The 16,131-nt window shown below is 50.1% G+C and overlaps 1 protein-coding gene across 1 annotated transcript; it reads left to right on the top strand.

The window, feature by feature from the left end:
- The first annotated feature begins 4,531 nt into the window (after positions 1-4,531).
- On the top strand, positions 4,532-13,217 carry ZNF689 (zinc finger protein 689). Its single transcript, XM_033218129.1, has 3 exons — positions 4,532-5,123; positions 5,322-5,435; positions 10,285-13,217. Exons 1-3 carry the CDS (start codon positions 4,919-4,921, stop codon positions 11,466-11,468), a joined length of 1,503 nt encoding a protein of 500 aa, XP_033074020.1. The 5' UTR covers positions 4,532-4,918; the 3' UTR covers positions 11,469-13,217.
- The last annotated feature ends 2,914 nt before the right edge of the window (positions 13,218-16,131 follow it).

Below are 16,131 nucleotides of genomic sequence, written 5' to 3'. Positions count from 1 at the left end.
TGTAGGCACGAACCACCGTGCCTGGCCTGACTTTTCTTTTCTTTTTTGAGACGGAGTTTCACTCTTGTTGCCCAGGCTGGAGTGCAATGGTGCAATCTCGGCTCACTGCAACCTCAGCCTCCTCGGTTCAAGTGATTCTCCTGCCTCAGCCTTCCAAGTAGATGGGATTACAGGCATGCACCACCACTCCCAGCTAATTTTTTGTATTTAGTAGAGACAGGGTTTCACCATGTGGGTCAGGCTGGTCTTGAACTCCTGACCTCAGGTGATCCACCCGCCTTGGCCTCCTGAAGTGCTGGGATGGATTACCAGTGTGAGCCACCATGCCTGGCCGGCCTGACTTTTCTTAACAGATTCACGTGGCCCAGTTTTGTTTGTTTGTTTTTGTTTATTTATTTAAACACAGGGTCTCACTCTGTTGACCACGCTGGAGCGCAGTGGTGTAATAATCATAGTTCACTGCAGCCTTGAACTCCTGGGATCAAGCCATCCTCTTGCCTTAGCCTCCCAAAGGGCTGGGGCTACAGGCATGAGCCACCATGCCCACACACCCAGCCACAATTAGGAGGCTAAAGCCCCTGCCTTTTTTTTTTTTTTTCCTGAGACAGAGTCTTATTCTTTCACCCAGGCTGGAGTGCACTGGTGCAATCTTGGCTTACTGTAGCCTTGACCTCCCAGGTCTCAAGCGATCCTCCCACCTCAGCTTCCCAAGTAGCTGGGACTATAGGTGTCCGATACCATGCCTAGCTAGTTTTTGTATTTTTTTGTAGAGACAGGGTTTCGCCATGTTGCCCAGACTCATCTTGAACTCCTGGACTCAAGCAATCCCCCCACCTCAGCCTCCCAAAGTGCTGGGATTATAGTCGTTAGCCACCACACCTAGCCTGTAACTGTAGTTTTTTTCCACCACCTCTGTTCAAACATCTCCTTCCTCTGAATATCTCACTGCTGCCTCCTCCTCCTCCTTCTTCTTCCTTCTTCTTTCTTCTCCTTCCTTTTATTTTTTATTTATTTTTTCTTTTTTGAGACTTAGTCTTACTCTGTCACCCAGGCTGGAGTGCAGTAACACCATCTTGGATCACTGCAACCTCAGCCTTCCAGGTTCAAACAGTTCTCTTCGGCTGGGCTCGGTGGCTCATGCCTGTAATCCCAGCACTTTGGGAGGTCGAGGCAGGCAGATCACCTGAGGCCGGGAGTTCGAGACCAGACTGACCAACATGGAGAAACCCCATCTCTACTAAAAATACAAAATTAGCTGGTGTGGTGGCGCATGCCTGTAATCCCAGCTATTTGGGAGGCTGAGGCAGGAGAATCACTTGAACCTGGGAGGCAGAGGTTGCGGTGAACCAAGATCACGCCATTGCACTCCAGCCTGGGGTACAAGAGCAAACCTCCACCTCAAAACAAAACAAAAAACAATTCTCATGCCTCAACATCCCAAGTAGCAGGGACTATAGGAATGTGCTACCATGCCCGGCTAATTTTTGTATTTTTAGTAGAGACAGGGTTTTGCCATGTTGGCCAGGCTGGTCTTGAACTCCTGGCCTCACGTGTGATCTACCTGCCTTGGCCTCCCAAACTACTGGGATTACAGGTGTGAGCCACTGCTCCTGGCCTCACTGCCTTCTAATTTTGTGACTTTTCCTGCCACATTGTCTTTATTCCTTGAAAGCTTTGAGGTTAGTGTTTTGCCCATAGTATGTGCTTTACAATATTGATTAAAGGGTTAAAGAGATAGATGTGCATGTCGCTAGCTAAGAGATGTGGCAAATGGTATATTCTCCTGCCCGCAGGACCCTTGGGGGTGGCATTGAGCTGGTGAAACTCTGCAGTATGACACATACACAGAAGTGGGGGCTAGGCCAGGCGTGGTGGCTCATGCCTGTAATCCAACACTTTGGGAGGCAGAGGCAGGTGGATCACGAGGTCAGGAGTTCGAGAGAAGCCTGGCCAAGATGGTGCAACCCCGTCTCTACTAAAAATATAAAAATTAGCCAGGCACGGTGGCGGGTGCCTGTAATCTCAGCTACTTGGGAGGCTGAGGCAGGAGAATTGCTTGAACCCGGGAGGGGGAGATTGTAGTGAGCTGAGTTCGCACCACTGCACTCTAGCCTGGGCGAGAGAGCAAGAGTCCGCCTCAAAAAAAAAAAAAAAAAAAAAGGGCCGGGCGCGGTGGCTCAAGTCTGTAATCCCAGCACTTTGGGAGGCCGAGACGGGCGGATCACGAGGTCTGGAGATGAGACCATCCTGGCTAACACGGTGAAACCCCGTCTCTACTAAAAAAATACAAAAAACTAGCCGGGCGAGGTGGCGGGCGCCTGTAGTCCCAGCTACTCGGGAGGCTGAGGCAGGAGAATGGTGTAAACCCGGGAGGCGGAGCTTGCAGTGAGCTGAGATCCGGCCACTGCACTCCAGCCTGGGCGACAGAGCGAGATTCCGTCTCAAAAAAAAAAAAAAGAAGAAGTGGGGGCTAATAGTGGGTGCTGGCTTGTTGCATCAGCAATTTTCAGTTTAGTGCCTTTCACATACATGCTTGTATCATTCAGTTATGATTCGTTGTGAATTTATATGCCTTACTAGACTGTAAGCTCCATTCAAAGCATGGCCTATGATTTATTTCTGTAGGCTCTCCCAGTTGCCTAGCACTATGCTTTGTACACTGAACAAATGTCATGTGAAAATAATATAGGGAGATTATGCAGAATATTGAACTTGAGAAGAAGACAAGAGCTCAGGTGGATTCCTGGTTTAGCAAGCAAATTAGGATACTGTGAAGGAAGGGTGCCTATCAGTGGTATGAATAAAGGCTCTGTCTGCCCCAGGTTTAAATCTTTGTTCCTCCTTCTTACTAGCAGTATGGCCCTGGAAACTCATGGAATCCCTCTGAGATCATTTCTTCATTAGTAGAACCAGGATGATAACCATTGGCGCACAAAATGCTAGTAAAGAATTAATAATGGGCTGGGTGTGGTGGCTCACACCTGTAATTCCAGCACTTAGGGAGACGGAGGTGGGCGGATTGCTTGAGCTCAGGAGTTCGACACCAGCCTGGGAAACATGGCGAAATCCTGTCTCTACCAAAAATACAAAAAGTTAGCAGAGCACTGTGGTGTGTGCCTTCACTCCAGCCTGGGCAACGGAATGAGACCCAGTCTCAAAAAAAAAAAAAAAAAAAATTAGGGTTGGGTGCGGTGGCTCACGCCTGTAATCCCAGCACTTTAGGAGACTGAGGCGGGCGGATCACGAGGTCAGGAGATCAAGACCATCCTGGCTAACACAGTGAAACCCTGTATCTACTAAAAAATACAAAAAATTAGCCGGGCGTGGTGTTGGGCGCCTGTAGTCCCAGCTACTCAGGAGGCTGAGCCAGGAGAATGGCCTAAACCCGGGAGGCGGAGCTTTCAGTGAGCCGAGATTGTGCCACTGCACTCCAGCCTGGGCAACAGAGCGAGACTCCGGGGGGAAAAAAAAGAGTAACTAATGGCCCGGATGCTGTGGCTCATACCTGTAATCCCAGCACTTGGGGAGGACGAGGCAGGAGGATCACTTAGCCAAGGGGTTCGAGACCAGCCTGAGCAACACAGGGAAACCCCGACTCAACAAATAATATAAAAAATTAGCCAGGCGTGGTAGTGCAAAGCAGTAGTCCCAGTTACTCTGAAGGCTGAGGCAGGATGATTGCTGAGCCCAGAAGTCAGAGGCTGCAGTGAGCTGAGATAGCACTACTGCATTCCCTCCAGCCTGGGTGCCAGAGTGAGACCCTATCTCAAAAAAATAAAAATAAGGCTAGGCACAGTAGCTCATGCCTGCAATTCTAGCACTTTGTGGGGCCGAGGTGGGTGGATCACTTGAGGTCAGAAGTTCAAGACCAGCCTGGCTAACATGGTGAAACCCCGCCTCTACTAAAAAATACGAATATTAGTCGGGCGTGGTGGAACGCACCTGTAATCTCAGTTACTCGGGAGGCTGAGGTAGAAGAATCTCTTGAACGTGGGAGGCGGAAGTTGCAGTGAGCCGAGATTTTGCCGCTGCATTCCAGCCTGGGCGACAGAGCACGACTCTGTCTCAAAAATAAATAAATAAATAAAAATAAAAAAGAATAAAGATGAAATATATAATATGCTGGGCAAGGCGCCTGCCCCCAGGAAATGATAACAATAATTCCCTCCTCTAAAGGGCAAACAAAGAAGATAATCGCTCTCCAAAGTCAAGGATGCTCTGAGAACGCCACTAAAAGGAACTCAGGATAATCTCAACTCTAGCTCGGCCAGAGTGGTTCCAACGCTCAAATCATTCCCTCTTTCAGTGATTGGCTGAGCCTGCCAGAGTCGAACAGCGGAAAGCAGCCCCGGGGCCTCTTGCTGCCCTCAGGTCGGTGCAAGTCGCTTCACAACTCCTTGTAGTCGCCTGACCTTAGCGGTCCAGCTTCCTGCCCTTATGCAGCTCTTGGCTTCGTTCAAACGGACCGCCTTTACCAGCACCCAATCAGAACGCTCGATCTTCGGCTGTCGTCCAATGAACGCGCGTAATGGGGAGGGGAAAAAAAGAGAGCGTGAAGCCCAATCGCAGCGCCATTACACTTGAGGGCAAAGAGGTTAGGAAGCCGGCATGGCGCTCCGGTCAATAAAATCGATAGCTGGAAGCTGCCTGTGTTCCAGGCAAAGGCGGTGCGGTAGCAGCGCCGCCATTTTCCCCGAAGGCATCTTCCGGTGCCTTTCACCCAAGTTCGGGCAGGAGTTTCCTGAATAACAGCAAAAGGTTTCCGTTAGCCCTGCGGGCGGCCGATTCCGATTCCCTCTGGGCCTCCCTGGCCACGCTCAGCCCTGGTCCGGCGGGGACTCCTCGATCCCAGGGGCCGCCAGCGCCCGAGGGCCGAGGCCTGGACGGGGAAGGCCGTGGCGCCGGCTCCTCGGGTCCCATGGCGCCGCCTTCGGCTCCGCTCCGGGCGCAGGGACCAGGAGAAGCCAGACCCAGTCGGAAAAGGGGCAGGAGGCCGAGGGCTCTGAAGTTCGTGGACGTGGCCGTGTACTTCTCCCCGGAGGAGTGGGGCTGCCTGCGGCCAGCGCAGAGAGCCCTGTACCGGGACGTGATGCGGGAGACCTACGGCCACCTGGGCGCGCTCGGTGAGGCCGGCCCCATCCGCTGCCGCGGGGCGCGAAGGGATGCAGGAGCCGGGGCGGGGGGAGGCAGGGAGGCCACGGTCCTGGCAGGCGACCAGGTTGTCAGGGTAGGTGGGCAGGGGCTTAGCGGGAGGTGCCGTCGGGGAGACATTACTCGGCGTGATCTAGAAGCTGGCCTTCTGATTTGTTCTCCTTCCCCAGGGTGCGCAGGTCCCAAACCAGCCCTCATCTCCTGGTTGGAACGAAACACTGATGACTGGGAACCGGCTGCTCTAGATCCGCAGGAGTACCCGAGAGGGCTGACAGTCCAGAGAAGTGAGTGCTAAATAACCACGCAGAGCCTGCAGCCCTCCTATAACGTTCTACCTCTAACGGCTCCGTCCAGAGTTGTGGTTTGGCTAGGGGTGGGTGCCGCGTATTTAGTGTATTCATCTTCCTAACCTCAGCGTCTTGTGTCTGGTGGTGTGGGGCCCGTCCACCACACAGAGATTCCCATGTCAGCCTGCAAGCTGCAGTTTTCCATTGTATGAATGAATCAGTGGGCTTCTTCGTCTTTTTTTTTTTTTTTTTTGTAGAGACATTGTCTTGCTATGTTGCCCAGTTTGGTCTTGAACTTCTGGCCTCAAGCGATCCTCCTGCCTTGGCCTCCCAAAATGCTGGGGTTACTGGCGTGAGCCATTGCAGCCAGCCAGAATCAGTGAGCTTTTAACGGTGCTACCCTCTGCCTCCTTTCCAGGATCTCTGCCTCTAGCCACCTTTGAATTGGACCAAAGAGATCCTAAACTTCTCAGAGTTTTCTGGGTTTTGGTTGAAGGGAGCTCATGGGGAACCAGCTGCCTGGGATGCAGGGTCCTCTTTCTGCTCTTACAGCAGGATGACCCTTATCAGCGAAGGACATACTGCAGTCTCCCCAGAATCCAACAAGGCTCTGCTTAACCCCATTCAGGTAGAAGGGTCCCAGATCTACCCATAGTAGAAGATGCAGCTGTCTGGGCTGGAATTTCAGAGCCAGATTCTCCAAGACGAGGGATAGCTGTCTAAGATTCAGATCTGACCATGATATTACCTTGCTTAAAACTTTTCAGTTAATTTTTGCCAAGGTTGTCAAATGGCCATTGGTTATATCTGAGTCATTTGGGGAACTTGGTAAAAATGCAGGTTCCAGGACCCCATCCCAGAGCTATTCATTCACTTGTGTGAATGTTTAGGAACTTGCAGTTTTTTAATTAGCCTCATCTGATTCAGATGTGCATCTAGGTTTGAAAACCGGCGGGGCACGGTGGCTCATGCCTGTAATCCCAGCACTTTGGGAGGCCAAGGCGGGTGGATAACTTGAGGTCCAGAGTTCAAGACCAGCCTGGCCAACATCGTGAAACCCCGTCTCTACTAAAATATACAAAAATTAGCCGGGCGTGGCCAGGCGCGGTGGCTCAAGCCTGTAATCCCAGCACTTTGGGAGGCCGAGACGGGCGGATCACGAGGTCAGGAGATCAAGACCATCCTGGCTAACACGGTGAAACCCCGTCTCTACTAAAAATACACAAAAATCTAGCCGGGCGAGGTGGCGGGCGCCTGTAGTCCCAGCTACTAGGAAGGCTGAGGCGGGAGAATGGCGTAAACCCAGGAGGCAGAGCTTGCAGTGAGCTGAGATCTGGCCACTGCACTTCAGCCTGGGCGACAGAGCCAGACTCCGTCTCAAAAAAAAAAAAAAAAAAAAAAAAAAATTAGCTGGGCGTGGTGGTGGGCGCCTGTAATCCCAGCTACTCAGGAGGCTGAGGCAGGGAGAATTGCTTGATCCTGGAAGGCAGAAGTTGCAGTGAGCCGAGATCACGCCACTGCACTCCAGCCTGGGTGACAAAGCGAGACTCCATCTCGGGAAAAAAAAAAGAAAAGAAAACCACTGGGTAATTAGCTGGGCGTGGTGGCGGGCGCCTGTAGTCCCAGCTTCTTGGGAGGCTGAGGCAGGAGAATCACTTGAACCTATAGGCAGAGGTTACAGTGAGCCGAGATCGCACCACTGCACTCCAGCCTGGGTGACAGAGCAAGACTCTATCTCAAAAAAAAAGAAAAAGAAAAGAAAACCACTGGGTAAAATACAGTCCAAGGTCCGTAACAATGCTATCAGCAATGGTTCTTAAAGCATGGTCTCAGACTAGAAGCAGCATTCCTTGGGAACTTGTTAGAAATGCAAATTCTGGGACCCTACCCCAGACCTGCTGAATCCAAAACGGGCACTAGGGCCTGGCAGTCTGTTTCAGTAAATCCTCCAAATGATTCTGATCACAGTGAAATTTGAGAACCATTGGCTTAGAGGGCCTTTTGACCCAGTCACTGCTAGCTCATACCTCACAGGTTTCCATGTCTTGCCTTACACTCTTCATTTTTGTGAGACGGAGTCTTGCTCTGTCGCCCAGGGGGGAGTAAAGTGGCACAATCTCAGCTCACTGCAACCTCTGCCTCCTGGATTCAAGCAATACTCCTGTCTCAGCCTCCCAAGTAGCTGGGACTATAGGTGCCCACCACCACGCCTGGCTAATTTTTACTAGAGACGGGGTTTCTCCATGTTGGTCAGGCTGGTCTCAAACTCCTGACCTCAGGTGATCCGCCTACCTTGGCCTTCCAAGTGCTGAGATTGCAGGTGTAAGCCACTGCGCCCGGCCTGTCTTGCTTTATTACAGTTTGTGTCTAAGAAGATCTTAGGACCTGTGTGCACTGTACACTGAGCCTTGGGACTTATGTTTCTTTTTTTTTTTTTTTTTTTTTTTGAGATGGAGTTTCGTTCTTCTACCCAGGCTGGAGTGCAGTGGCGTGATCTTGGCTCACTGCAACCTTTGCCTTCTAGTTTGAAGCAATTATCTTGCCTCAGTCTCCCGAGTAGCTGGGATTACAGGCGCCCGCCACCATGCCGGGATAATTTTTGTATTTTTAGTAGAGATAGGGTTTCACCATGTTGGCCAGGCTGGTCTCAAATTCCTGACCTTGCAATCTGTCCACCTTGGCCTCCCAAAGTGCTGGGATTATAGGCATGAGCCGCCGCGCTTGGCCGGGACTTACATTTCTAATCCTTCATAATTTTAATTCTTTTTTATTTTTTGAGATGGAGTCTCGCTCTGTCGTGCAGGCTGGAGTGCAAAGGCATGATCTCAGCTCACTGCAACCTCTGCCTCCCGGGATCAAGCAATTCTTCCACCTCAGCCTCCCGAGTAGCTGGGATTACAGGCACCCGCTATCGTGCCCAGCTAATTTTTGTATTTTTGTAGATACGGGGTTTCACCATGTTGGCCAGGCTGGTCTTGAACTCCTGAGCTCAGGTGATCCGCCTGCCTCGGCCTCCCAAAATGCTAGGATTACAAGCATAAGCCACCGCGCCCAGCCACATTTTTTAAAGAATCAGCTAAGTCAAACCATGGCTCATCCACAATGGAATTCTGTGCAACTGTAAAATAGAAAAAAGATGTGCTGACATAAAATGATCTTTAGAATATATTAAGTGAAAAAATGAAGGCACAGTAAAGTGTGTATAAGGTGTGTATATGTTGTATTTTATATAAGAAAGGTGAGCTGGGCATGGTGGCTCATGCCTGTAATCCCAGCACTTTGGAAGATGGAGGCGGGCCAATAACCTGAGGTCAGGAATTTGAGACCAACCTGGCCAACATGGTGAAACCCCGTCTCTACTAAAAATACAAAAAATTAGCCGGGCATAGTGGTGTGTGCCTGTAATCTCAGCTACTTGGGAGGCTGAGGCAGGGAGAATCGCTTGAACCTGGGAGGCGGAGGTTTCAGTGAGCTGAGATCATGCCATTGCACTCCAGCCTGGTGACAGAACGTGACTCTGTCTCAAAAAATAAAAATAAAAAGAAAGGTGGAGGAAGAGAACATATGCAGTAAAGCATGTGTATGCAATCTCTTATGAAAGAAAGATGGGGAAGGTGACATTTGTATTGCATCAAAAAAATGGGAAGAAACTAACATGGTTTCTTTTTTTTTTTTTTTTTTGAGGCGGAGTCTCGCTCTGTCGCCCAGGCTGGAGTGCAGTGGCCGGATCTCAGCTCACTGCAAGCTCCGCCTCCCGGGTTCACGCCATTCTCCTGCCTCAGCCTCCCGAGTAGCTGGGACTACAGGCGCCCACCACCTCGCCCGGCTAGTTTTTTGTATTTTTAGTAGAGAGGGGGTTTCACTGTGTTAGCCAGGGAAACTAACATGGTTTCTACAAGGTAGATGGGAAAAAGGTGGCAGCAAGACTTCTCTGTATTCTTTTATTAATATTTTGACTTTTTTGTTTTTTGAGATAGGGTCTTGCTCTGTTGCCCAGGCTGTAGTACATTGGTGCCATCATGGTTCACAGTAGCCTTGAACTCCTGGGCTCAAGTAATCCTCTACCTCAGCCTTCCAAGTAGCTGGGGCTACAGGCAGGCGCGCATGCCACCATGCCAGGCTAATATTTGTATTTTTTGTAGAGATGGGGTTTCACGATGTTGCCCAGGCTGATCTTGAACTCCTGGGTTCAAGCAACCCTCTTGGCCTTGGGCTCCCAAAGTGCTGGGATTACAGGCATGAGCTACCATGCCTGGTTGATATGTTGACTTTTGAATGATGTAAGCTTACCTCTTAAAAATCATTCCCTTTTCTTTCTTTTTTTTTTTTTTGTTGAGTCAGAGTCTCGCTGTCTCACCTAGGCTGGAGTGCAGTGGCATGATCTCGGCTCACTGCAACCTCTATCTCCCTGGGTTCAAGCGATTCTCCTGCCTCAGACTCCTGGGTAGCTGGCATTACAGGTGCATGCCACCACGCCTGGCTAATTTTTGTATTTTTAGTAGAGACGGGGTTTTACCAGGTTGGTCAGGCTGCTCTCAAACTCCTGACCTTGTCATCTGCCCACCTCCGCCTCCCAAAGTGCTTGGATTACAAGCGTGATCCACCACACCCGGCCTCAATTTTTAAAGTTAGCTTAATCTCCAAGAAATCTTCCTAGACTTCTCCAAGCTGGGTTGGAAGCTCCTGTAATGCACACCATATTTGCATGATAGTATGTCACACTTAGCTGTCTGTGGCACTAGGAATTGAGGCCAGGGGGTGAGTCTATTGGTCTTGTAACCTATAATGTAATTTACAACAGCAGGATCCCAGTATTTGTTAAATTAATTCTTCTGTATTCCTATAGAAAGCAGAACCAGAAAGAAGAATGGGGAGAAGGAAGTATTCCCGCCTAAGGAGGCACCCCGAAAGGGGAAGCGAGGCCGGAGGCCCAGTAAACCCCGACTGATTCCCAGGCAGACGTCCGGGGGCCCCATCTGCCCTGACTGCGGCTGTACCTTCCCTGATCATCAGGCCCTGGAGAGCCACAAGTGCGCCCAGAATCTAAAAAAGCCTTACCCTTGCCCAGACTGTGGGCGCCGCTTTTCCTATCCATCCCTGCTGGTCAGTCACCGGCGGGCACACTCCGGCGAGTGCCCCTATGTTTGTGACCAGTGTGGCAAACGTTTCTCCCAGCGCAAGAACCTCTCACAGCACCAGGTTATCCATACAGGCGAGAAGCCCTACCACTGCCCTGACTGTGGTCGCTGTTTCCGGAGGAGCCGGTCCTTGGCCAATCACCGGACCACACACACAGGCGAAAAACCCCACCAGTGCCCTAGCTGCGGACGTCGCTTCGCCTACCCCTCCCTGCTAGCCATTCACCAGCGTACACACACGGGAGAGAAGCCCTACACCTGCCTCGAGTGCAACCGCCGCTTCCGCCAGCGCACCGCCCTCGTTATCCACCAGCGCATCCACACGGGCGAGAAGCCCTACCCGTGCCCGGACTGCGAGCGGCGCTTCTCCTCCTCTTCTCGTCTGGTCAGTCACCGGCGTGTGCACTCTGGGGAGCGTCCCTATGCCTGCGAGCACTGTGAGGCCCGCTTCTCCCAGCGCAGCACGCTGCTCCAGCACCAGCTCTTGCACACAGGAGAGAAGCCCTACCCCTGCCCAGACTGTGGGCGTGCCTTCCGGCGGAGCGGCTCCCTGGCCATACATCGCAGCACGCACACTGAGGAGAAACTGCACGCCTGCGACGACTGTGGCCGGCGCTTTGCCTACCCCTCACTGCTGGCCAGCCACCGGCGCGTGCACTCGGGCGAGCGGCCCTATGCCTGCGACCTTTGCTCCAAGCGCTTTGCCCAGTGGAGCCACCTGGCCCAGCACCAGCTGCTACACACGGGGGAGAAGCCTTTCCCCTGCCTCGAGTGTGGCCGGTGCTTCCGCCAGAGGTGGTCTCTGGCTGTCCACAAGTGTAGCCCCAAGGCCCCAAACTGTAGCCCTAGATCTGCTCTCGGGGGCTCCAGTCAGAGGGGCAATGCCCATTAGAAGGGGAAGGACTGCCTACGTTCATTTCATTTTATAGAAGGACCCAGAAAAGGGAAGGAGGAGCCCCAGGTCATACAGGGCAGAGTCAGAACTAAACCCAGGTCTCCTGCTGCACAGAGCTGAACTTTAGTATCTTGCACTGCACTGACTGCCTCCCTATGTGTGTCTGGAACAGTCCCATTAGGAGAGGTGACATCATTTGGTTAAGGTTTTCCAAGCTACCCTATCCTAAAAGAGTTTGTCTGGATATCAGGGCTAAAAGTTCTACCCATCTATTTTAGGGGCTGTCTGCTTTTCTAGTCCGTGCACACAGGGATTACCTGTCATCTTGCATGCAATCAGGAGAAGCTCATTTATAGGTGCAGGACATTCCCCTACTCTGCCTCTTCCTCCATACTAGGTTGGAAAAGTCTGGTTTAGCCCACTTTTTACAACACTCCTGCCAAGTGGTCTCTACCCCTTGCTTGAAAATCTCCCTTGACAGGGAGCTCACTACCTCACAAGGCAGGTCATTTCATTGTGGGATCTATAGAAAGTTAAGTACCACATTCTCATCTGTAAACCTTGCCTACGACATGTTTAATACTTCTACTTGGCAGCCCTTCAGATAACTTAATCACAACCAGTCTGCCCCCAAATTTTCAGGTTAAGTAGCATGAATTTGGTCATTCCTTAAAGACAGGGTTTCAATTTCCACACATGATCTCGGCAAACAGGCTCTGGGTTTTCAGTGTCCTTTTTGAAGGGTCATGTGAAAATAAGGTAGCACCCACAGTGCCACTACACCTTCTGGGGCTGGACTTGTTTCAGCAGCTTTGGTTGCTCTGAATTTGGGGGAGCTGCATGGTACCAGGGGTTTATTGGGATGCAGATACCTAAATGCCCTAAACTTAAAAAAAAAAAAAGCTAAGTCTTCATCTTGTGTTTGGAAAATTGGTTCAAGCTGGGTATGAGACATAAGCACAGTCAGCTCTGGTCAATTAGAAGAGAAGTCAAATTAGAAGAGAAGGCTGGTCTTAAGGAAAAGCAGGGACCTGTGGTTTAGCAGCAGGAAGTGCAAATGGGACTGGCTTGTGCTCTACCTGGCAGCCCTGGACTGGCTTCAGGCAGCCAGTGCCTGGAACAGCCTGGATAATTGGGCCGCATTCAACCCGGATTCTCATCAGGCACAGATGAATCACATACACACAATGCGCAGATCAATCACAGGCACATAAGAATCGGCACAGAACTTCCATGAGGCCTCAGTCAGCATTTTTTCACAAAATGAGGTGAGGCCATTCAAGGAGGCTAGAAAGGGAATTGAACCCAGAGAGAAAGAGTCTATAGTCATCAAGTCGTATCCATGCCAGCCTCCCTCCAGAGAGGTGGCAGCAGCGTGTCTCAATCTGACCCACCTCCATGGCACCCGCCGGGTAGGTGCTTCATAAAGTTTTACCGAGTTAAATGTGAACAAGGCCTACCATTTTGCCTTGGGCAGCTGCACCAAATTAGAATTTCCAGGTGTGACTCATATTCCAACAGCTGGAGTGGGTCATCCTTGACCCCTGTGGCGCCTTACTACAGCTCTCCTGATCTGGGCCCAAGCAGGGGAGCAGCTGGGGAACACAGCTTTATGTAATTACCTCTGTTCAATCTTTAGCAAGTTGCATTGTAACATTGTAACTGTTTAGTTCTCCTTGGATGGTGAGCTGCCCCTAAGAAGGGGTCATATCAGATTGGGTCTCATTAAAATGTCTGATGAATGAATTCTGTTCCTTGTGGAATTACTTTTTACAAAATGTCAATCTAGTTCCTTGATTCAGTAGCAATTTTTGCTGTTCTGATGGGAGAGCCAGACTTTCAGACCAGGAGACCTGCCCTGCCCAGCAGAGCCCTGTTACCAGGTCTGCCCAGTACCCTGGTAGAGCCAGCTCTTTCCCCTACCCTTTGCCACCAGAACGCAAGGATTTCCTCAGCTAGGAATTGTATAACTTTCTTTGGGACTGGATGGTAATTCATAAAACTTGGGGCCAGGCGGAGTGGCTCATGCCTGTAATCCCAGCACTTTGGGAGGCTGAGGTGGGCAGATCACCAGGTCAGTAGATCGAGACCATCCTGGCTAACACGGTGAAACCCTGTCTCTACTAAAAATACAAAATATTAGCCGGGCGTGGTAGCGGGTACCTGTAGTCCCAGCTACTCAGGAGGCTGAGGCAGGAGAATAGCGTGAACCTGGGAGGTGGAGCCTGCAGTGAGCCGAGATCACGCCACTGCAGTCCAGCCTGGGTGACAGAGCAAGCTCCATCTCAAAAACAAAAAAACAAACTTTTTTCGGAGCCACTGGTGGCTAACTTTCATTATGTGGTCTGCGGAAAGCAGAGATGGGAGACAACTTCCTAGGTTCCCTGAAGCACTTCAATCCCCCCAAGTTGGGATCCTGGCTCTTTATTCAGTGAGAGATCCTAGCATCCTTCCAATAACTTCCCCTTTCTGCTTAAGGTGGTTTGAGTTTCTGTTGTTCACAATCAAAAGAATGAAGAAATACATAGCCTCAGTCTGGATTAATCTCCCATCTGCCTCCATGCCTAGATATGAGCTGTGAAAAAAAACACTGCATTGCTGCTGACAGGGGCCACGATACCTTTCCTGACCTTCAACCTCAGTAGAACATTCAATATTAAGTCTTCCGGACTGGGCGCGGTGGTTCATGCCTGTAATCCCAGCACTTTGGGAGGCCAAAGCGGGAGGACTGTTTGACCTGGGAGTTTGAGACCGGCCCGGGCAACATAGCAAGACTTAAAAAACAACAATAATAACAAGACAATGTTATGTCTTCCATATATATATAGAATTAAAGTTAGATATAAACTAATAGTTTATATACAAATATATAAATATAAACAAACATATAAATACTGTGGTAGCCCAGAGCAGGACCACCTATAGGCAGTGTGCCCAGAGTAGCATTCCATATATTCTTTTTTTTTTTTTTTGAGATGGAGTCTCGCTCTGTCACCCAGGCTTGAATGCAGTGGCACAATCTCGGCTCACTACAACTTCCGCCTCCTGTGTTCAAGCGATTCTCCTGCCTCAGCCTCCCTGGTGGCTGGGACTACAGGTGTGTATCACCACCTCGCCCGGCTAATTTTTTGTATTTTTAGTAGAGATAGGGTTTCACCGTGTTAGTCAGGATGGTCTCGATCTCCTGACTTCGTGATCCACCTGCCTCGGCCTCCCAAAGTGCTGGGATTACAGGCATGAGCCACCGCTCCCTGCCCATTCCATATATTCTTAACCAGTAAATACCTCCTCTTTCACTTGGAAAATACAAGGGGTCAAATAGGAGCTTCTTTAACATTCCACTGCCTGCCGTAGCTCCAGATTGACCAGCATGCTCACTCATATTTACTTCCGATCCATCTCGGCAAGTCCTGCATGTATAATGTTTAGCAACACAGCTGGGCCTGGGTTTCATCCCCTTCTGCCCCTCAGGGACTTTGCTCTATTATTCCTACTTTCTCCTCTCCTAGTTTTATGGTTTCAGATTCCCTTTCTTGTCCCAAAGACACTCCTCCAGGCTATAAGCATGCTAAGATCTGCCTTTAAAACAATATAAAATAACTTTTCTCTCTATCCCTATTATTTTCAGCTAAATGCCTTGAAGCAGTAGCCTACATTCACTGAATCCACTTCTTTCTTTTCTTTCTTTTTTTGAGACGGAGCCTCACTCTGTCACCCAGGCTGGAGTGCGGTGGCGCGATCTCAGCTCACTGCAGCCTCCTCCTCCCAGGTTCAAGCGATTCTGTGCCTCAGCCTTCTGAGTAGCTGAGACTATAGGTGTCCGCCACCACACCCAGCTAATTTTTGTATTTGTAGTAGAGATGGGGTTTCACCATGTTGGCCAGGCTGGTCTCAAACTCCTGACCTCAAGGGATCTGCCCACCTCGGCTTCCCAAACTGCCGGGATTACAGGTGTGAGCCACTGCACCTGGCCTGAATCCATTTCTGTCTATTCTTTGGCCTAGTGCAATATTAACAGCCACTTGACTGAGTTTTTATGATGTGCCACGTACTGTGTTAAGCACTTTATATACATTTCAATTTAACATTTACAAGAACTCTATAAAGTGGGTATTAGCAGATACTCCTCCATGGGTCTCCCTGCTGTGACTCCAAAGTGACCAGCGTGCCCAGTCATATTTACTTCCAATCCATCTTGGCAAGTCCTGCCTTCATATCTTGCTGAGTTGGCAAAAATCGCAAGTCCCTGCCTTCAACAAATTCTCAGACTTGATCCTATTCACAAACCTAAAGTCTCCTGAATGAAGGGGAGGCTGGGTCCCCTTGATGAAGGACTGTTCTACACTGACAAAAACATGCCGTAGACCTTCTAGCATTTTCCAAGTGTACCTGCGGCCATTTAGCAAGCACATTAGATTGGAATGTATACATAGTGCTTAACTCAGTACATGGCATATCATGAAAGCTCAGTCATGTGTCTATTAATACTGCAGTGGGCCAAAGAATAAACAAATGGGTTCAGTGAATGTAGACTACTGCTACTGTGGGCATCAGAGAAGGGGAAGTAACTAGAGTGTCCAGAGATTTGTGGACATTGGACCTAAACTAATTTTAATTCTAGGAGATTCAAAATGTAGTTTACCAGGTACAGGGGACTCAT

Source organism: Trachypithecus francoisi, unplaced genomic scaffold, assembly GCF_009764315.1.
Source record: "Trachypithecus francoisi isolate TF-2019V2 unplaced genomic scaffold, Tfra_2.0 Lachesis_group10, whole genome shotgun sequence".
Taxonomy (NCBI): Eukaryota; Metazoa; Chordata; class Mammalia; order Primates; family Cercopithecidae; genus Trachypithecus; species Trachypithecus francoisi.
The sequence above is the reverse complement of the archived record's forward strand: the minus strand, read 5'-3'. Positions and strand labels throughout refer to the sequence as shown.